Source organism: Oncorhynchus mykiss, chromosome 23 (assembly GCF_057628025.1).
Source record: "Oncorhynchus mykiss isolate SJ-2025 chromosome 23, ASM5762802v1, whole genome shotgun sequence".
NCBI lineage: Eukaryota > Metazoa > Chordata > Actinopteri > Salmoniformes > Salmonidae > Oncorhynchus > Oncorhynchus mykiss.
Window position 1 is genome coordinate 6,552,003 of NC_143044.1, and position 19,557 is coordinate 6,571,559.

The window sequence follows — 19,557 nt, forward strand, 5'->3', positions numbered from 1 at the left end:
CCAAAAATCTATATTTTGTTTAAGCTGATATATTTTCATGTCCCAATTCGCTTTCAATAGCTGATCAAGGTCTCTTGTCACTACAATGCCAAGGCTTGTGAACTTGTCCTTCACTGTTCTAAACGGGGTAGATTACAGAAATTGCATATCCACAAGCCGTGATATTGGCATCAACTCACTTTTTTGCCAGTTTATCTTGTAGCCAGAGAAGGAGCCGAATGTGTTTATCAAGTTAAGTAAGGGTGGAATAGACGTTTTAGGCTTGGACAAAAACAAAAGAACATCGTCTGTATATAGGGAAATGTTGTGCTGTGCGTCTTTTATTTTAACAGAAGCTATATCGGCACATGCCCGGGGTCCCATGGCTATAGCGAAGAGAGCAGGCGAAATGGGCACCCCTTGAACAGGTGGAATGACTGCGACATTCCCTGATTGGTTACCACGGACGCCATTGGGTGTGCATAAATAATTCTTATCCAATTAATAAATTCCTTTCCAAACCCGAAATGCTCCAGAACCGACATATACTTCCACTCAATCTGATCAAACGCCTTCACTGCATCAAGAGCTACTACCACTGCCTCAACCTTATGATCATGCATGATACATTACGCTGAAAAGGCGTCTCAAATTTTAGTATATATGTCGGCCCAGGATAAAACCTGTCTGGTCAGGGTGTATGATGTCGGGAATATATTTTTTCAATCGGTTTGCCAATATCTTTGTCAACACCTTGTTTTCTATGGGGAGTAACGACACGGGGCGATAAGACGACATCTCCATGGAATCCCTATCTTTTTTCAAGATCAGTGCTATTGTAGCCTCATACAGTGTTTGCGGGAGTTTGGCATTTTCTTTGGATTGTTTAAACATTCGCAACATAAGTGGAGCTAGACTGGCGCAGTACTTCTTATAGAATTCTATTACATATCCATCGGGCCCAAGGGCCTTGCTGTTTGGAAATTGTGCTATCGCTGTGTTAATTTCCTCCAAAGTTATCCCTGCATCAAGTGCAGCAGCTGCCCCCCTGTCTAGTTTAGGAAGTTCACATTCAGCGAGAAAGCGTTCCATAGTTTGTGAATCAGTAGCATCGCATTTTGATTGGTATAGCTCTGAGTAAAACTGCGCAAAGCATTTATTAATATCCTGCGGATCTGTTACTATTTTCCCCTTGTCTTTTATGAATAGCTCTAGATGCCTGTACATGCCTTAGCTGTCTTGCTAATATTTTGTGGTTTGTCCCCCAGTTCAAAATAACTGTTGCGTTCTAGCAAGTAAAGAGCCCACCCGTTTCGAAAGGATGGTATTGTATTCATATTTTAACTTTGATCTTCTCAAGGACTGTATACGAGGAGTTCGTCCTAAAAACGTTCTCCTGTTCCCCTAACTCTCTTTCAATTTCTCTCAGCCTAGTATTGGCGCGTTACTTCCTCTCTGATGTATAAGAAATAATGTAACCTCTAATCACAGCCTTTAGAGATTCCCAAAGGGTGGAGTCGTCAACATCCCATGTGTCGTTAGTTCTGAGGAAAAAGGCAATCTGCTCCTTCAAATACTGACAAAAAAGCCTCATCTTTCAACAGGTATGCGTCTAAGCACCACGGTCACCTGTCGACATATTGTCGAGTTTCAGCACCATGGACACAGGAGAGTGGTCCGCAATTAGAATAGGGTGATAGGTAACCGACTCAGCCGATGAAATTAGTTTGGAGTCCAACAAAAAATAGTCAATTCTGGAATATGATTTATGAACTGATGAAAATAAAGAATAATCCCTGTCTGCTGGGTGCGTCAGTCTCCAAATATCAACAATGTTAAGATTTGTCATCAATGGATTTAGACAGACACTGGCATTTGATTGTTGAAGTGACCTTGATAGCTGTTTATCTAAAAGAGGATCTAACGTACAGTTAAAGTCCCCTCCCACAATAACACTTGTATCTGAGATATTTGGTATGTCCTTAAATACCCTTTGAAAAAATAATGGATCATCGAAGTTGGGTCCATATAAATTGACCAAGGTTATTGGTTTCGAATTCAGTGTACCAGCCACAATAATATACGGACCATTAGGATCTGAAATCGAGGATGAGTAATCAAAAGGAATGTTTTTCCTTATCAGGATTGCTACCCCTCTTGCTTTTGCATCAAAGTTAGACTGGTATATCTGACCGATCCAACCGACTCGTAGCTTGGCCTGAGCGGAACGTTTAATGTGAGTTTCTTGAAGAAGCACTATGTCAGCACCCTGTGATTTAAGATGAGAGAGAACCTTAGCTCGTTTCACCACATGCCACATTCCACCTGATCTACTCTGTGCTCTGTCACTATGTGGCATTTCTTATTTTTTAGAGCAAATTGTTGCTGTCATACAAAACTCAGAAGAAAAACGTCCCGCCGTGCGGGAGCTTGTCATGCCACCTGTATTAATAAACGTTAACATAAAACACAGACCCCATCGCCCCTCCTCCCGTTCCTTTACTGAGTGACTTCCCCAAACGAAGCACTCCTTAGCTAACACACAAACCTTAGTTCAAGCTGTATGTCTAGACACCCTAACTCGTCGTCTATAGATGCTCTGCATATAAACTAATATTAAATAAAATGTAACTCTCACGTTAGGGGGTGAGTGGCGCTAATACATGATATGCTAAACAATGCTATATTAGCCACAACATCTCACATCATGTAAGTCCCAATTTCTGATCTTCTGATCGAAAAGACAGGCCGGAAATTCGAACACATTCCTGGCCTGTATTTGGCCATTTAGCCGGCTGACACAGCCGTTCTGTATCCTCAGCCAGGGAGCTTGCTTGTCAAGAACAGATCGGCCTCTTTTGGGTTGTCAAACGTACGTGTTGATCCCTCGTCTGTCACCTTAAACCGGGCTGGGAAGAGGAATCCATATCGGATGTTGGCCGCCCTGCATTTGTTGCGTACCTCATCATACTCTTTCCGTTGGTTCCTCACCTCCAAGGTAAGATCTGGGTAGAAAGACACCCTGGCTCCGTTGAAGTTAAGGGGGAACTTTTGACTAGCCAGCTTGAGGATAAGATCCCTGGTCTGGGGATAGTGCAGCCGTACAATGAATGGCCTTGGTGGCCCGCCCTTGGCCGGCTTTGTTACCTGAGATCTGTGTGTGCGGTCGATCAGGATGGCCGTTTTGAAGTGTTCGCTCCCCAGCAATGCCAGTATCAGCTCCGAGACAAATTCAGTGGGTTTCCCTTTCTCAGTGTCCTCCTGGATCCCACATATTCGGATGTTCTGGCATCTTGAATGCGACTCGAGCATTTCCAGTCGGGCTTTCAGGGTTTTGTTGTCATTTTTGAACGTTGTGCACTGTTTCTCTATGTCCTGTAGCCTGGCCTCGTGATCGACTGTCATCTGCTCAACCTCATGCACCCTTCCCTCAGTTGCCTTCCCAGTTTCGGCCAAAGTCCCAATAATCTTGTGAGATATCAGCCAACCTTGTGTCCACCTTCTTGCTTAGTGAGTTTATGGCAGCCAGTATGTCACTTTGAGTAGGATCTGTGGGAAACTCCTGGAAGCTAGCCTCTTCAGCTAACTCCTTGTGGGTCAGCGACGTTGAAATTGGTTCGTTGTCTATCTCATTCAAATTATCTTGTTTAGCGCCCCCATTTTTGGTGCCTTTTCCCTTTGTCATATTTGTTTGAAGATATAGGTTGTGAGAGGTTAAGATAAATACTAATTTCTTTCAAAATAGAGCAGAGCTCTAGCAAAGCACGTCTACTCCATAGCACGCTCTCTAGCGCCCCCGTCTGGCCACAATTAATGGTGGCATACACTGCTTTGTACGCCTCGCACTGTTTTGTGGAAATCGAAAACCAGTTGTAGGTTTCCCTGATTAAATACTCAGCACTCCTAGGGATGGTTTCTTTGTATGCTGCACTGACAGCCAATTGTAAAGAATGGCACACACAGTGGACGAGTACCAAATGGGGCAATGCACATTCCTCCTTTAAAATCTTGTGCACGCACCACAGTCATCACGGATGCATTATTTATTTATTTATTTATTTAACCTTTATTTAACCAGGTAGGCAAGTTGAGAACAAGTTCTCATTTACAATTGCGACCTGGCCAAGATAAAGCAATGCAGTTCGACAGATACAACAACACAGAGTTACACATGGAGTAAAACAAACATACAGTAGAAAAATACGTCTATATACAATGTGAGCAAGTGAGGTCAGATAAGGGAGGTAAAGGCAAAAGGCCATGGTGGCAAAGTAAATACAATATAGCAAGTAAAACACTGGAATGGTTGATTTGCAGTGGAAGGATGTGCAAAGTAGAGATGCAAAAGAGCTAAATAAATAAAATACAGTAGGGAAAGAGGTAGTTGTTTGGCCTAAATTATAGATGGGCTATGTACAGGTGCAGTAATCTGTGAGCTGCTCTGACAGCTGTTGCTTAAAGCTAGTGAGGGAGATAAGTGTTTCCAGTTTCAGAGATTTTTGTAGTTAGTTCCAGTCATTGGCAGCAGAGAACTGGAAGTAAAGGCGGCCAAAGTAGGAATTGTGACCAGTGAGCTGAGATAAGGCGGGGCTTTACCTAGCAAAGACTCCCCAAATACAGGTGTGCCAAGCATGTAGCGTCATACCCAAGAAGACTCAAAGCTGTAATCGCTGCCAAAGGTGCTTCAACAAAGTACTAAGGGTCTGAATACTTATGTATATGTATTTTTTATAAATTTGCTAAAACTTCTGAAATCCTGTTTTTGTTTTGTCATTATGGGATATTGTAAACTATTTAATACATTTTAAAATTAGGTTGTAATGTAAGAAAATGTGCGAAGTCAAGGGGTCTGAATACTTTCCAAATGCACTTTCCAAATGTTTTGTTTTGTTAATACATTTGTTAATACGTTGGAAGATTGCATGATAGTACTCCTAATGATGATTTTTCGCTTGAAAGGCGTTAGCTCTGCTTAGTTTTTTTTCTCCTTCAGGCTGTACACACTTCATCGGTCTCTCATTCACAATTTGACAAGCACTTGATAATGCCTCAAATTTCCCAGCGGCATCCCCTTTGCGTGGCTGCGTTGCACCGTAACAAAATCCAGGCCTTTTGCGGCCAGTGGCCGTTGTGCTAAATATAATAATTATAATTCCCTGAGTGCTGCGTGCGCCAAAGCACCTCTCACTCACATGGCTCTCCATCATGTGATTTGGATATTTCTCACAGGCTACGAGTGAAGACATACACATCGGGGACGCAACTGTGCGCGTCCTTATACAATTCCGAAGTGCATATTGAAGATATGGGAGGAATTGTCCACATTTACTTCTCGTCAGCCAACAAGATGAGAAAGGCTTGTGTTTAGGCTATGCCCATCTACTATCCCCATAGTACAAAAGTTGACCAATTCTGTGCGAGAAATAAATGTTCCAAACATAGTCTGGGACAGTTGTCGGATGCGATAGATCCCAAATGAATACATTAAAAAAGCTGATCAGAAAGTTTAGCGTAAAATGTTGATAATCAATTAGGCTATTTCTTCACATTATAAGCACAGCAATGCGCACATGGCAGTAGGCTATAAGCGCGACTCTTAGGTAATATTGTCATCCATCAGTCTATTCTTGATTTAATCTTGTCTTTACATATACTAAATAATGAGTGAAATTTGTTTTGATTTGGAATGGATCATTATCATGTACCTGTCTCGAAAGAGGAGGGGAAAAAACTACATGTCGTCTATGCACTTAAATTGTCAAAGCTCAAAAACAGAACGGCAGGCAGGGTCAGGGCAGGCAGAATGGTCAAAAACTGGAGAACATGAACTAGAGCAACACAGGAGCACGGGAAAACCGCTGTTAAGCTCAACAAAACAAAACAAACTTGCAACAGACAAACCGAGAACACGGGTATAAATACACTGGGGAACATGGGGGTGGAGACGAGCACAAAGACATGTGAAACAGATCAGGGTGTGACATAAATAGAGAATGGAGGACGTTTTTCCTGTGGTTCATTTTCATGCCAGCCAGGTAGGCTATACTCCTGTTGTAAAGAGAAGCAATGTGCTTAATATTAGGAAAGTTGAGAAGTAAATATAGTAGGCCTAGCCTATAGAAAGCTGATGGGATCTTCCTCTTAAGAGGCATCACACTGATTTCTCAGGCAATTGCATAGCCTATAGAAATGTTGCACAACATGAGCTCATGGGTTGTCATTAAGTGTTTCATTAGATTTTTGTTTACATTTGCATAGTCAGTCATTAGAGGGACAATAGAGTGCTGAGTACCAGGCAGTTAGCAAGTTTGGCAGGCTACTAATAACCATCAGCAGCATCAGAGTTTGGAGAAGCCTAATTACAGTGTCTAAACGGTCACGTGGAATTTGACTGCCTTCATGACTCGAGACCGCCGGTGTGGCGGTAATATGGTCACCACGACACCCCCTAGTCACAAATCCTGTTCCAGGAGAGCTACAGCCAGGGTGTGCAGGCTTTTGTTCCAGCCCAACACCACCACACCTGACTCAACTACTCAACTGTGCTCCCAACAGTATACCTTCTGTAGCTTGATATCTCACGCTAAACCCTGGTTGTTGCGTCACCGGTTTAAATCATGGTGACAAACAGGAAAACTGTAAAAGTGGAGGCTTGTGGTCTTGAGAGGTAAGCAGATGGTCTTGGTGTTAGCGCCTGATTTATTTTTGCCTAAACATCAGACTGTTACCATGGTTACTCCGTGGCTATCAGTCTGAAAGAAGTCACTGTAAAAAAAAGACGCAATAGTCTCTACAAGCCAGAATGTTGAATAAATATATTAGAGTTTACTCTACCGGTTGTACATGCTGTTGGTCCTTTTGGCAGTAGGAGGTGGATATAGGCTCTACACAGGAAAGTGTTGTTTACCCAACTTTTTGCGGCGCCGGTAGGTTCTGTCACTTGTATTTTCAATCTCTTGACTCATTGCATGTGATGCACAATATGTAAACAATAAGAAGCCCGTTTCCTCTCAATCAGCTGGACGATTTTGCCGTTTGGGTCTGTGATTCGGTACAGACCAGCGGAGGTAAAGTCGGGTTAATAACACTACTGGATAGTTTTGCGACATTTTAGGGGAGGGTTGAGCTCGACTGCAGGATTGCGTGCTACGCCACTGCTTATAACTAACTATAAGTTAACTAGTGATTGCCGCTGCGGTCTAAGGCACTGCATCAGTGCTAGAGGCATCACTACAGACCCTGGTTAGCACAATTGGCCCAGCATCGTCAATTTTTAATTTACCTTTTATTTAACTAGGCAAGTCAGTTAAGAACACATTCTTAGTTACAATGACTGCCTACCCTGGCCAAACCCTAACTCAGACAACGCTGGGCCAGTTCTGCGCCACCCTATGGGACTCATCAGATCAAGGTTCATGGTTACAGCAGAGACAATGAATCCCCTCCTGAATCAAGATCCCTGCTGCCTAAATTTGTTTTGTCTGTTTTAACGTTTTGGAAATACCGTATACCCCGGTATGGTACTGGAACGATGGTATGAAAATCTGGTTAACGCCCAACCCTAGCAAACGTGTGAGGTTGATTATAAATGAAAATGTGTGTGGAGGAGGTAATTGGATGACAGTATTGTTGTTTTTTTTGTCCCGTCGTAGAGATATTGTAATCCTTATGTTGCAGTGCAGGTACATCTTATGTTCTCCTGGCTGGTCTAATTGCGTCTGTCTCTCTCCAGGCAGGGTCTCGGGTGGAGGGGCTGAGTGAGGCGGAAACTTCCCATGGGTCTCTCCTCCCAGGACTGTCTGCACACACTGTCCCTCATCTACACCTCCCTGCAGGCCAATAACCTCCTCCGTAGGGCCAGGTACATCTCACCACCTCCTCCTCTCCCTCAGTCTCAAGCCCTGGCACATAAGGTGTGCAGGCTTTTGTTCCAGCCCAGCACAACCACACCTGATTCAACTACTCAACTGCTGATCAACACCTTGATGAGTTGAACAGGTGTTACGGCTGGGTTGGAAGTGGAACCAAAACCTGCACATCCAGGACCAGGGATTGTGACCACAGCTCTGTCTTTCCAGTAGATTAGCAAACATGTTATAGAATTGCTACTCTCTTAATCTACATGTTATCTCTGCAATCTGCAGTGCCCTGAGCTCTGTACCAGACTGGCTGCAGGAGCAGACTCTTGGTTGGCTGTCCGGGTGCCTGTCTGACTGTCTGTCCAATCTCGGCTCAGACCACACCGCATACCCAAATCTGATAGACTCCATCACATCTTGCCTAGGCGGCTTCCCTCTCGGTACATATGGAATCTCCTCACTTAGGCTGTCTCTTGTGTTTGGTATAATTTTCAGAAGATACACTTCATCCACAGTTCATTTATATACCGAATGCTCTATTGCTTTTCAGGTGAAAGGTGTATACAGTCTGCTAACAGAAGGTGAGTGCTTTGTTTTCCTTCAGGTTATTATCAAACCAGCTCAGGATGATGAGCTCAAACACAGAACCGTTTTTCCCGGAGTTCATTGATGCCTTTAGATAATATGCCTCTCCCTCTGTTCTTCTCTCCAGTGTTACAGTTCCCTCCAGAAGGCCTTAAGTGAATATCTCCAACAGGTAAGGCATCCTGTGCTCCTAACTCTTGGTCCTCTGGACCCAAAGGACGGCATGCCTTTGTTCCAGCTCGGTAGTAACATGCATGATTCAACTAATCCAGGACTTAATGAGTTGGGTAAGGGCTAAAACAAAAGTTTTACTTTTGTTTACCGACTGACTGGTGTGTGTATGTCGCCCCCTGCTGTCTTAGTGGTCTAGCTAGCAGATCGCCATGTGGTACAGGCCTAGCTTGTGTCTAGCTGCGGCCAAGGCCTCCATGCTGGTAGTGCAGAGGTCCCAGGAGTCCATCAGCGCCACCCTACAGGCTACCCATCTTTACTGCTCCCTGCAGCTGACCCTTAGTGACCTACTGGACTGCTACACACACACATCCTCACAGATGGTGAGGACTGTGTATGCTACACCAGGGGTGTGTTCACTAGGAAAACAACAGAAACGGGCAGGGACCTACCTGAATTTGTCCAATAGAAACTCTCGTTTTCATTGTAAAATGATTTCCGTTGCAAAACTTTTGCAACTGTTTGCCACGGTTTGCTATGGTCTTAGTCTGAATGAAGACACTCCAGGTTACTCAACATTAGCTCATAAAGTATGAGCACTCAGCTTTTAAGTAATGAGTAGGCTCCCCCCTCACTCTCTTTTTCTCTACAGAATTTGTGCAGTCGGTCCAGAGCATGGTTGGCCAGGTGTGTCATGGGGAGTGGAGATAGTGGCCTCAGGAGTGAGTGACTACACCCCATACACTCAAGTACACTGAATGACTCATTTTGATTGGATTAATTTTCGTTGTTCATTGATAGTAATGGCCATGATGTTGATTTCTGGAACTTTTTTGTCTCTCTCTTTCTGTATGTTTTTTGTCTGTCCATCTGCCTATCCAGGTGGCAGGTCTCCTGCAAGGTTCAGAACAGGTTGGTGAGTGCGCCCCCGTGTGGCTGAGACAAAGCTGTACCGGGCTATATGACAGTGGCCGTCCCGCGGGTTTGTCTCGTTACCTGTGTTACGGGGCCCTGGCTTTGCTGAACTGGAGAATCTTGTTTCTCATGGTCTGAGAGCCCTTTAGGTGCCTTTTGGCAAACTCCAAGTGGGCTGTCATGTGCCTTTTACTGAGGAGTGGTGTGTATTATCGAGCACATAGCCTTGAATCTCCATAGACAAACATTGTCAGTAGACTGGCCTTACTGAAGATCTCAGTGGCACCCTCATAGGATGTCACTTTTCTAACAAGTCAGTTCGTCAAATGTCTGCCCTGCTAGAGCTACCCCGGTCAACTGTAAGTGCTGCTATTGTGAATTGGAAACGTCTAGGAGCAACAATGGCTCCGATGCGAAGTGGTAGGCCACACAAGCTCCGAGAACGGGACTACCAAGCGCAATGCCAATTGTCGACTGGAGGGGTGTAAAGCTCGCTGCCATTGGATTCTGGAGCAGTGGAAACACTTTCTCTGGAGTTATGAATCTCGCTTCACCATCTGGAAGTCCGACAGACAAATCTGGGTTTGGCGGATGCCAGGAGAACGCTCCCTGCCCGACGGCATAGTTCCAACTGTAAAATTCGTTGGAGGAGGAATAATAGTCTGGGGATGTTTTTCATGGTTCGGGCTAGGCGCCTTGGTTCCAGTGAAGGGAAATCTTAACGCTGCAATATGCAATGACATTCTAGATGATTCTGTGCTTCCCACTTTGGGGAAGGCCCTTTTCCCGTTTCAGCATGATAATGCCCCCGTGCACAAAGCGAGGTCCAGATGTGTAGTTGTTGTGTCTGAAGGCAGTGGTCTCCCCTGCTGGTGGCAGCCTCCTCACCTATCTACGGCCGAGCCGACTGTATCACCGCTGCCTTACAGCTCAACACCAGGTGAGTTGGACATGCACATTCACACACACTCACACACGCACACACTCGTGCACACACACACACACACACGTCATAGCCAGTCTTTGGTGTGTATTGTTCATTCTGTGTGTCCAGGTGTTTCACTCTGAAAGGCCAGTGGAGTAGTGTGCTGTCAGAGCTCATCACTGTGTCCTATAGGATGTCTGACTTAGTGTCATTTGTTGTCCAGACCTCCTCCACTGAAGGCCTCATCCCCATGGATACTGACTTAGGTCAGCACGTCTGATTGGTCTAGACTAGAGTGAGGATGCCTCATAACTAGTGCCCAGAGTTGTTCTTAGTAAGGAGAAACTCCTGGCCCTACTTAAGGGTGTGTGTGTGCACGTGCGTCTCCTCAGAGACATCCGCTGGTCTGCAGAGGATCCTGCAGGAGATCCAGCCTCACGACACCAACAACTTTTTAACCAGCACCAGTGAGCTCGTCACACAGCCGTCTGGATAGGAGAACGGACCTGCAGCTCCCACAGACCAACCAGGGCATGACAGCACAGGTCAACACATCTCCCCTCACTGACTCACTGAACTAGTATATATGATATCATAATCTTGTGCTTCTGCTGTGTCTTTGTGTTAGGAGCGGCAGATAGCCTAGAGGTTGCGAGAGTTGGGCCAGGGGTTCGAATCTCTGTGCCGGCAACGTGGAAAAATCTACCCTTCTGCCCTTGAGCAAGGCAGTTAACCCCTAACAACAACTGCTCCCTGGGTGCCGATGACATGGCGTCGATTAAGGCCTTCCCCTGCACCTCTCTGATTCAGAGGGTTTGGGATAAATGCGGAAGATACATTTCGGTTGAATGCATTCAGTTGTACAACTGACCCAGGTATCCACTTTCCCTAAACCTGACACCTCAGAAACAGCAGATGAGTGGTGAAACACTGCCCCCATCAGGACAGAACCAGTATTGTAGCCACTTTTTTATAGCTGCAGTACCAGTTATGTCCTGATGCGGTCAGTGTTTCACCACCGCCTACTGATACTGAAGTGCTATGCACTAGAGTGGATACTACACGACACAGTCCATATAGATGGTTTATCAGTACGGATGCAGAAAGACAGCCATCCAGTCTGCCCCCATTTTACGTATTTATTACTTCTAAACAAAAACACCTTTTGGGGTTCTTATACGCTTCCAATATTGTTTTTGGTTATCGCTTGACCAGTTACTAAGATTGTATTTGTTTGTCAGCTTTGCGAAATACCTATTTTGGACGCAACAATTGTCAACTAGAATGGTACCAGTCATTTACAAAGGCTGTAGCAAAAGCTAGCCAAAGAGCAATTTTACTAGTTGAAGACATTTTTAAGTATAATGTAGTTGATTTGCGATGATGACACAAGCATTTTGTCAAGCAGGACATTCATATGAGCCTTACATTTGAATTCTAATTCAAAAGTAGTGTGAAATGCACTCAAATATGCATTGTATTTGTATTTGGACCATATTTGGTGATCAACAAACTTATTTTGACATAACTCCCATTCACCAGCTCTGTAAGCGTTTTCTGGACGATGGAGAGGTTTAACGTAGGGATACTGGTTCACCACCAACGTGGCGCGCATCGCTCTCGTGCGGCAATGTTTACAAGCACAGTGAAAAAAACGATTTGTTTGGCATGACACATTCTAGAAGGCTTTTTGTAAATAGTGAGTTGTATGCCTATAGATTTGATCATGAGATGGTGTTTAGTGTGAGTTGTAGGTGGTAGTTGCGAGGGCTACAAGGTGACAGCTCAGATGGTGTTGGTGTGCTGCTGGAGCAGAATGAAGGAGGTATCCATGGTGTGTCAGAGCCGCCCTGACACACACTGACCAGGAGCTCATCACAGAGGAGTAGGTGACACACACACACACACACACACACTTAAACATGAACTCAGTGCCCTCACCTTTACCCTTGAATGTAAAAAAAAAAAATTTAAAAAAGATTTAACCAGGTAGGCCAGTTGAGAACAAGTTCTCATTTACAACTGCGACCTGGCCAAGATAGAGCAAAGCAGTACGACACACACAGAGTTACACATGAGACAAACAAACGTACAATCAATAAGTGTATATATACAGTGTGTGCAAATGTAGTAAGATTAGGGAGATAAGGCAATAAATAGGCCATGGTGGCGAAATAATTACAATTTAGCAATTAAACACGAGTGATAGATGTGCAGAAGATGAATGTGAGAGTAGAGATACTGGGGTGCAAAGGAGCAATTTACAGATGGGCTATGTACAGGTGTGATGATCAGTGTGCTGCTATGACAGCTGATGCTTAACTCCAGCTTCAGTGATTTTTGCAATTCGTTCCAGTCATTGGCAGCAGAGAACTGGAAGGAAAGGCGGCCAAATGAGGAGTTGGCTTTGGGGGTGACCAGTGAAATATATCTACGAGTGGGTGCTGCTATGGTGACCAGTGAGCTGAGATAAGGCGGGGCTTTACCTAGCAGAGACTTATAGATGACCTGGAGTCAGTGGGTTTGGTGACGAATATGAAGCAAGGGCCAGCCAATGAGAGCTAGTATATGGGGCTTTGGTGACAAAACGGATGGCACTGTGATAGACAACATCCACTTTTCTGAGTAGAGTGTTGGAGGCTATTTTGTAAATTAAATGGCCGAAGTCTAGGATCGGTAGGATAGTCAGTTTTATGAGGGTATGTTTGGCAGCATGAGTGAAGGATGCTTTGTTGTGAAATAGGAAGCCGATTCTAGATTTAATTTTGGATTAGAGATGCTTAATGTGAGTCTGGAAGGAGAGTTTACAGTCTAACCAGACACCTAGGTATTTTTAGTTGTCCACATATTCTAAGTCAGAACTGTCCAGAGTAGTGATGCTGGACGGGCGGGCGGGTGCAGGCAGTGATTGGTTGAAGAGCATGCATTTCGTTTTGCTTGCGTTTAAGAGCTGGTGGAAGCCACGGAAGGAGAGTTGTATGGCATTGAAGCTCGTCTGGAGGTTTGTTAATACAGTGTCCAAAGAAGGGCCAGAAGTATACAGAATAGTGTCATCTGCATAGAGGTGGATCAGAGACTCACCAGCAGCAAGAGCAACATCATTGATGTATACAGAGAAAAGAGTCGGCCCGAGAATTGAATCCTGTGGCACCCCCATAGAGACTGCCAGAGGTCCGGACAACAGGATCTCCGATTTGACACACTGAACTCTATCAGAGAAGTAGTTGGTGAACCAGGTGAGGCAGTCATTTGAGAAACCAAGGCTGTTAAGTCTGCCAATAAGAATGTGGTGATTTACAGAGTCGAAAGCCTTGGCCAAGTCGATGAATATATGTGCCTACATTTACCATTTGAGTCTTATGTACCATTTCCAAGATTGGCATTTTCGTACATTTTAGAAATATACAGACTCAGCGCTTCAAAATGGTATGTCATACACTAAAGTTTGGGGAAACATGGTTAAGTTGTACATATTTTAAATGTGATAAACTTGTTATTCCACCTTGTAGACGAGCTCATTCAGCATCGTTCACTCCCTCTTAAGCCTTAGTCCCCCCATCTCTTGAAATCTTCTCTTGAAATCTGAGTGATACAGTGCCTTGCGAAAGTATTCGGCCCCCTTGAACTTTGCGACCTTTTGCCACATTTCAGGCTTCAAACATAAAGATATAAAACTGTATTTTTTGTGAAGAATCAACAACAAGTGGGACACAATCATGAAGTGGAACGACATTTATTGGATATTTCAAACTCTTTTAACAAATCAAAAACTGAAAAATTGGGCGTACAAAATTATTCAGCCCCTTTACTTTCAGTGCAGCAAACTCTCCAGAAGTTCAGTGAGGATCTCTGAATGATCCAATGTTGACCTAAATGACTAATGATGATAAATACAGTCCACCTGTGTGTAATCAAGTCTCCGTATAAATGCACCTGCACTGTGATAGTCTCAGAGGTCCTGAGCAAGGCCCTTCTCCCCTGATATCTAACTTTTTTTTCTGGGTGGCCAGCTCTAGGAAGAGTCTTGGCGGTTCCAAACCTCCTTCATTTAAGAATGATAGAGGCCACTGTGTTATTGGGGACCTTCAGTGCTGCATAAATGTTTTGGTACCCCAGATCTGTGCCTCGACACAATCCTGTCTCTGAGCTCTACAGACAATTCCTTCGACCTCATGACTTGGTTTTTGCTCTGACATGTACTGTCAACATTTGGACCTTTTTATATAGACGTGTGCCTTTCCAAATCATGTCCAATCAATTGGACTCCCCTCAAGTTGTAGAAACATCTCAATGGAAACAGAGCTCAATTTCGAATCTCATTGCAAAGGTTCTGAATACTTATGTAAATAAGGTATTTCTGTTTTATTTTTAATACATTTTCAAAAAGTCTAAACCTGTTTACGCTTTGTCATGGGGTATTGTGTGTGTGTGTGTGTAATCGCTTTTAGAATAAGGCTGTAACGTAACAAAATGTGGGAAATTCAAGGGGTCTGAATACTTTCCGAAGGCACTGTAGCTAGCTAAACAAGTTCATGAACCATAATCCCAACCGATATAGTTAAGCAATAATCTTTCTCATACACTCAGCTAGGCAGCCACCATGCATGAAATTATGTAGTTTTAATATGCATGTAAAGCTAGCTAACAGTAGGCTGTAACTAGCAATTCAAACAGATTTTTTGACAAAATAAGATACGATTTTTAACGTTAGCTGGCGTTGGATACCAAGCAACTGATTTTAGCTAGCTAGCTAGGTTAAATGTTGGCTAGCTAACGTTAGCTACCCATTCAGCTAGCTAACAGTAGGCTTTAACTAGCAATGCAAATGACTTTATAACAAAATGAGATATGAATAATGTCTTTACATGAAGCTGACGTTAGACTCTTACCCATATACATGGTTGAATGCTTCACGGCAGACTGGAACTACTTTGGCTAAGTAAAAGGTCCTCTGTCGTGTGCGTTTTTGTCTGCTCAGCTTTTTCGGGACGTTGTGTCATGTCTAGGGTTGTTGTGGTGACCGTATTACCTTCACACCGGCAGTTTTGCGTCGTGGCCGCAGTAAAGTTCTACGTGACCGTTGAGTCGCGGTAATCTCCTCTTATGTACTCTGCGCATGCGTTTGTAGTACTCAACTCGCTAATGTTCATGAGATCACTAATGGTCTGGTGCTCAGAGCTCTATTGTCCCTCTAACCACTCTGACATCAATGTAAATGCATTAAAATTACATTAAAAACAATTAAATGAATGATTATGACGTTTATAAAATCCAAAGCCTACTGCATATTACACGTTTCAGAAAAACATTAACAAAATACTGATTTAAGGTATCTTTGGTACAAAATTGGTCTAACCTAAATTTAACATTCATATTTGGTCTACAATTATAGTGAATTTGTATTTGATTTCGAATATCCTACTAATAGGCCTTTAAAAAAAATTCTATAATAATTAATAGACTGCCACATTACCGTTTAGCTACAGAATCTCACCACAGTGAGTTTCCATCTCTCTGTCATTCCTTTCTCCAGAGCGCAGAGAGGGGGGGCTTTCAACAGTTTAATTCAATATGTTTCATTGTGGAAAGGTTACCATCGATGTTCCCGAACAGATTTCACTTGGTTTCCCAAATTAAATATGGGGTAGCTGCAGGAACAGGGTTGGAGAACCCATGGCATACAGAGTTTGGGCAGAATATTACCTGTTGGGCAGTGAAATTATCGGAGTAGTCTAACCGACATGAGTGGAAGACATTAGTGAAAAACGTACCGAGGGAAAGTGGCCTGTCTGTATTTTTTGTCTTGCCCATTGGATAATGGGCCATTCTAAGTCTAAACTAATTTTACATATTAGTAAAGACAAGATTAAATTGAGAATAGTGTAAAAATATGATCACTTGACGAGAGAACAGCATGTGCAGAGAACAGCAAGGAACAGAGCACAAGTTTTTCTCAAATCGTCAATAGTCGCATCATGGCTCGGGAGAGACGAAGGTCGAAAGTGCCTTTCCAGAACCATGTGTCCTCCGAAACCCCTTCTTAACACAGCGCGCATCCAACCCGGAAGCCAGCCGCACCAATGTGTCGGAGGAAGCACCTGGCGACCTGGTTAGCGCGCACTGCGCCCGGCCCGCCACAGGAGTCGCTAGTGCGTGATGAGACAAGGATATCCCTACCGGCCAAACCCTCCCTAACCCAGATGACGCTGGGCCAATTGTGCGTCGCCCCACGGACCTCCCGGTCGCGGCCGGCTGCGACAGAGCCTGGGCTGGAACCCAGAGTCTGGTGGCACAGCTAGCACTGCAATGCAGTGCCCTAGACCACTGCACTGCGGGAGGCCCATGTTTTAATTTCTAAGACATTCGAAGGCTTGTATCATTCACAACTAAAGTTGCCAAATAACTCAATCTAGCGTAGCCACTTCATATTCGCACACTCGCTCCAGAATGGAAAAAATGTCCTTTCTATTTTATTCAGCTAAATTAAATTATATTATTATTATTATTATTACTATAAAGTTATATGATATAGTGGCATGGAATTTGAGGATATGCTATCTGCTAAATGAACACGCCTACCACATGGTGCATAGCCAGATAACATACAGTAGGCCAACTCATATTCTGTTCTTCTGAAATACATTTTCTCCATATATCATAATGTTTCTTTAGACCTTTAGACCTGAGTAAAATAATAGATTTATTGTGATGGTATATATTAAATTGATTTATTAGACTTTATTAAATTTAGATTTTCCAAAGGCGTGCATCAGCGGCTTGTATGCATGGAGGTCTGGAGATGCTAAATGTGTTTGTTTTATTAACGGTCAATTACCGTGAGACCGGCAGTCTTTTGCATGACAATAGCCGGCTGACAACATTTCATGACAGCCACAGCTCTAGTCATATCGCTCCAGTTCACATTGACTGTGTTCAATATTCCAAGAATCTTCGCACCTGTCGTAAACTGATCAGGGAAACCCCCATTATGTTACAGACAGTAACTTGTGGCATGGCCGACCAATCAGGACTCATCTCTCAGCATGCAGCCCCTCCATAATCTCAGCCAATTAAGGCTAGCCAGAAAGAATCAATTGTTTCTCTGTGAGATTTTACAGATCACCTGCTATCAATCAAATGTATTTATATAGCCCTTCTTACACCAGTTGATGTCACAAAGTGCTGTACAGAAACTCAGCCTAAAACCGCAAGCAATGCCGGTGTAGAAGAAACCTAGAGAGGAACCAGGCTATGAGGGGTGGCCAGTTATTAAGGTACATGAAAGTTCATATGTTCAAAAAAGAAAAGCGTTTCAAATGTCTCTCCTGGGAATTAGGAATGTCCGTCTTACACCTCACTTGAGAGATCCAGAATCATATGTAAACACAACCTCACACTCACTGAATACATGCTTGAACGTAATACCAGTAAAACACACTCCCAGTTAATTGTACGCTGTTGTTAACATCCAGCTACACACATGCCAACCCACTCTGTCCCTCAGTGCTCCCAGCATGCATGTGGGCCTGGAGGTAGTGTTTAGGGATGGCATGTTTACTGTGTGTCTACTGTAGTGAAAAACAACGTGAATATGTGTCACCACGCTGCAACTGTCTTCAATTAGCATCCGCCCTCGCTTAGCGGAAAGCTTTCCTTTTAGGCCGACCCACTGTTTAACGCCCACAATTGCCTTGGTTCCCAACTTGCCTCGCATTCTTTCCAAATCACTTCCATCACCACCGCTCTCTCCCTGAAGAGGTAAACACAAAAAAGTCCCTAGACCCCCCCCCCCCTACCTTCCGCCTGTCCACATAGCAAACACACAGCCTGTTTGGTCTTTAGACACACCCTACCTTACCCTCAGGCCAGCGACTTGTCGTCGCTTCTTGAGCATCTAAACTGCATCTGGTCAATTTAAGCATATAAAAATGACTTCCATAATCAGCTGTTCTGGGTCTGCTCGTCATTTTTTTGTTTTATTAGGATCCATTAGCCGACGCCAGTGGCGACAGTCTTATATGGGTCCGACACATAACGAAAAAAACATTACAGACAAAAGACTATACAATTTAAATAAAGGTAAAACATGAACATGTAGTGTGTTTGCATCTCCGTTACAGAGGCATGTCAGTACATCAAAGGTTGTTGGTCAATTGGCGAGGACTGGCTTGTGGTAATGGCTGGAACGAAATCAGTGAAATTGTATCAAATAGATCAAACACATGGTTTCCGTGTGTTCGATGCCATTCCATTTGCTCTGTTCCAGCCATTATTATGAGCTGTCCTCCCCTCAGCAGCCACCACGGGAGAAGCCTACAAAGTAGGTCACGGGGAGAAGCCTTGTGCCGTGAGGTGTTGCTTTATTTGTTTTGTTTTTTAAACCAGGTTTGCTGTTCAGTTGTGCTATATGATGGCTCTGTATAATACTGTATGTTTCCTTGAATTTGTTCTTTACCTGGGGACTGTGAAAAGACCCCTGTAGGTATGTCTGGTGGGATAATTGTGTGTGCCAGTGCTGTGTGTAAGTTTACTATGCAAACAATTTGGAATTGTTGTTTCAATAATCCAGTCATTCTTTGCCTCAACTCTTAGCCAAGAGGCGACTACGTGATGCTGGCCTTCTAGGCATAGTTGTAAAGAAATGGCCATATCTCAGACTGGCCAATAAAAATAAAAGATTAAGATGGTAAAAAAAAAACACAGACACCGGACAGAGGAACTCTGCCTAGAAGGCCAGCATCCCAGAGACGCCTCCTCACTGTTGTCGTTGATACTGGTGTTTTGCGGGTACTATTTAATGAAGCTGCCAGTTGAGGACTTGAGGCATCTGTTTCTCAAACTAGACACTCTAATGTACTTGTCCTCTTGCTCAGTTGTGCACCGGGGCCTCCCACTCCTCTTTCTATTATTTTTAGAGCCAGCTTGCGCTGTTCTGTGAAGGGAGTAGTACAGTATACATAAAAAAAACTGGTACCAGGAATCTTCAGATGAGTCTTGTGAGGCTTGTAGCCATCCTAGAGCAAAATGGAGATGACCATCGTGTGCATGAGAGTCTCATCTTACCGCAGAGGGTAGTTTGTTGGCCAAATCGTTTGGACGCTACATACGATTTTTGTGAGATGT

General features: G+C 43.9%; 1 protein-coding gene across 1 annotated transcript in view; it reads left to right on the top strand.

Annotated features, from left to right (window-relative positions):
- LOC149972479 (tRNA (32-2'-O)-methyltransferase regulator THADA-like) overlaps nucleotides 1-19,557 on the top strand; it is a 109,859-nt gene that overhangs the window by 6,839 nt on the left and 83,463 nt on the right. The window contains exons 2-8 of the mRNA XM_090218045.1: nucleotides 7,712-7,840; nucleotides 8,124-8,278; nucleotides 8,389-8,419; nucleotides 8,559-8,595; nucleotides 8,798-8,988; nucleotides 9,247-9,316; nucleotides 9,477-10,449. Coding sequence (XP_090074171.1) covers nucleotides 7,755-7,840; nucleotides 8,124-8,278; nucleotides 8,389-8,419; nucleotides 8,559-8,595; nucleotides 8,798-8,988; nucleotides 9,247-9,316; nucleotides 9,477-9,647 — 741 coding nt within the window. The 5' untranslated portion in view covers nucleotides 7,712-7,754 and the 3' untranslated portion in view covers nucleotides 9,648-10,449. The remainder of the gene's footprint in view (nucleotides 1-7,711; nucleotides 7,841-8,123; nucleotides 8,279-8,388; nucleotides 8,420-8,558; nucleotides 8,596-8,797; nucleotides 8,989-9,246; nucleotides 9,317-9,476; nucleotides 10,450-19,557) is intronic.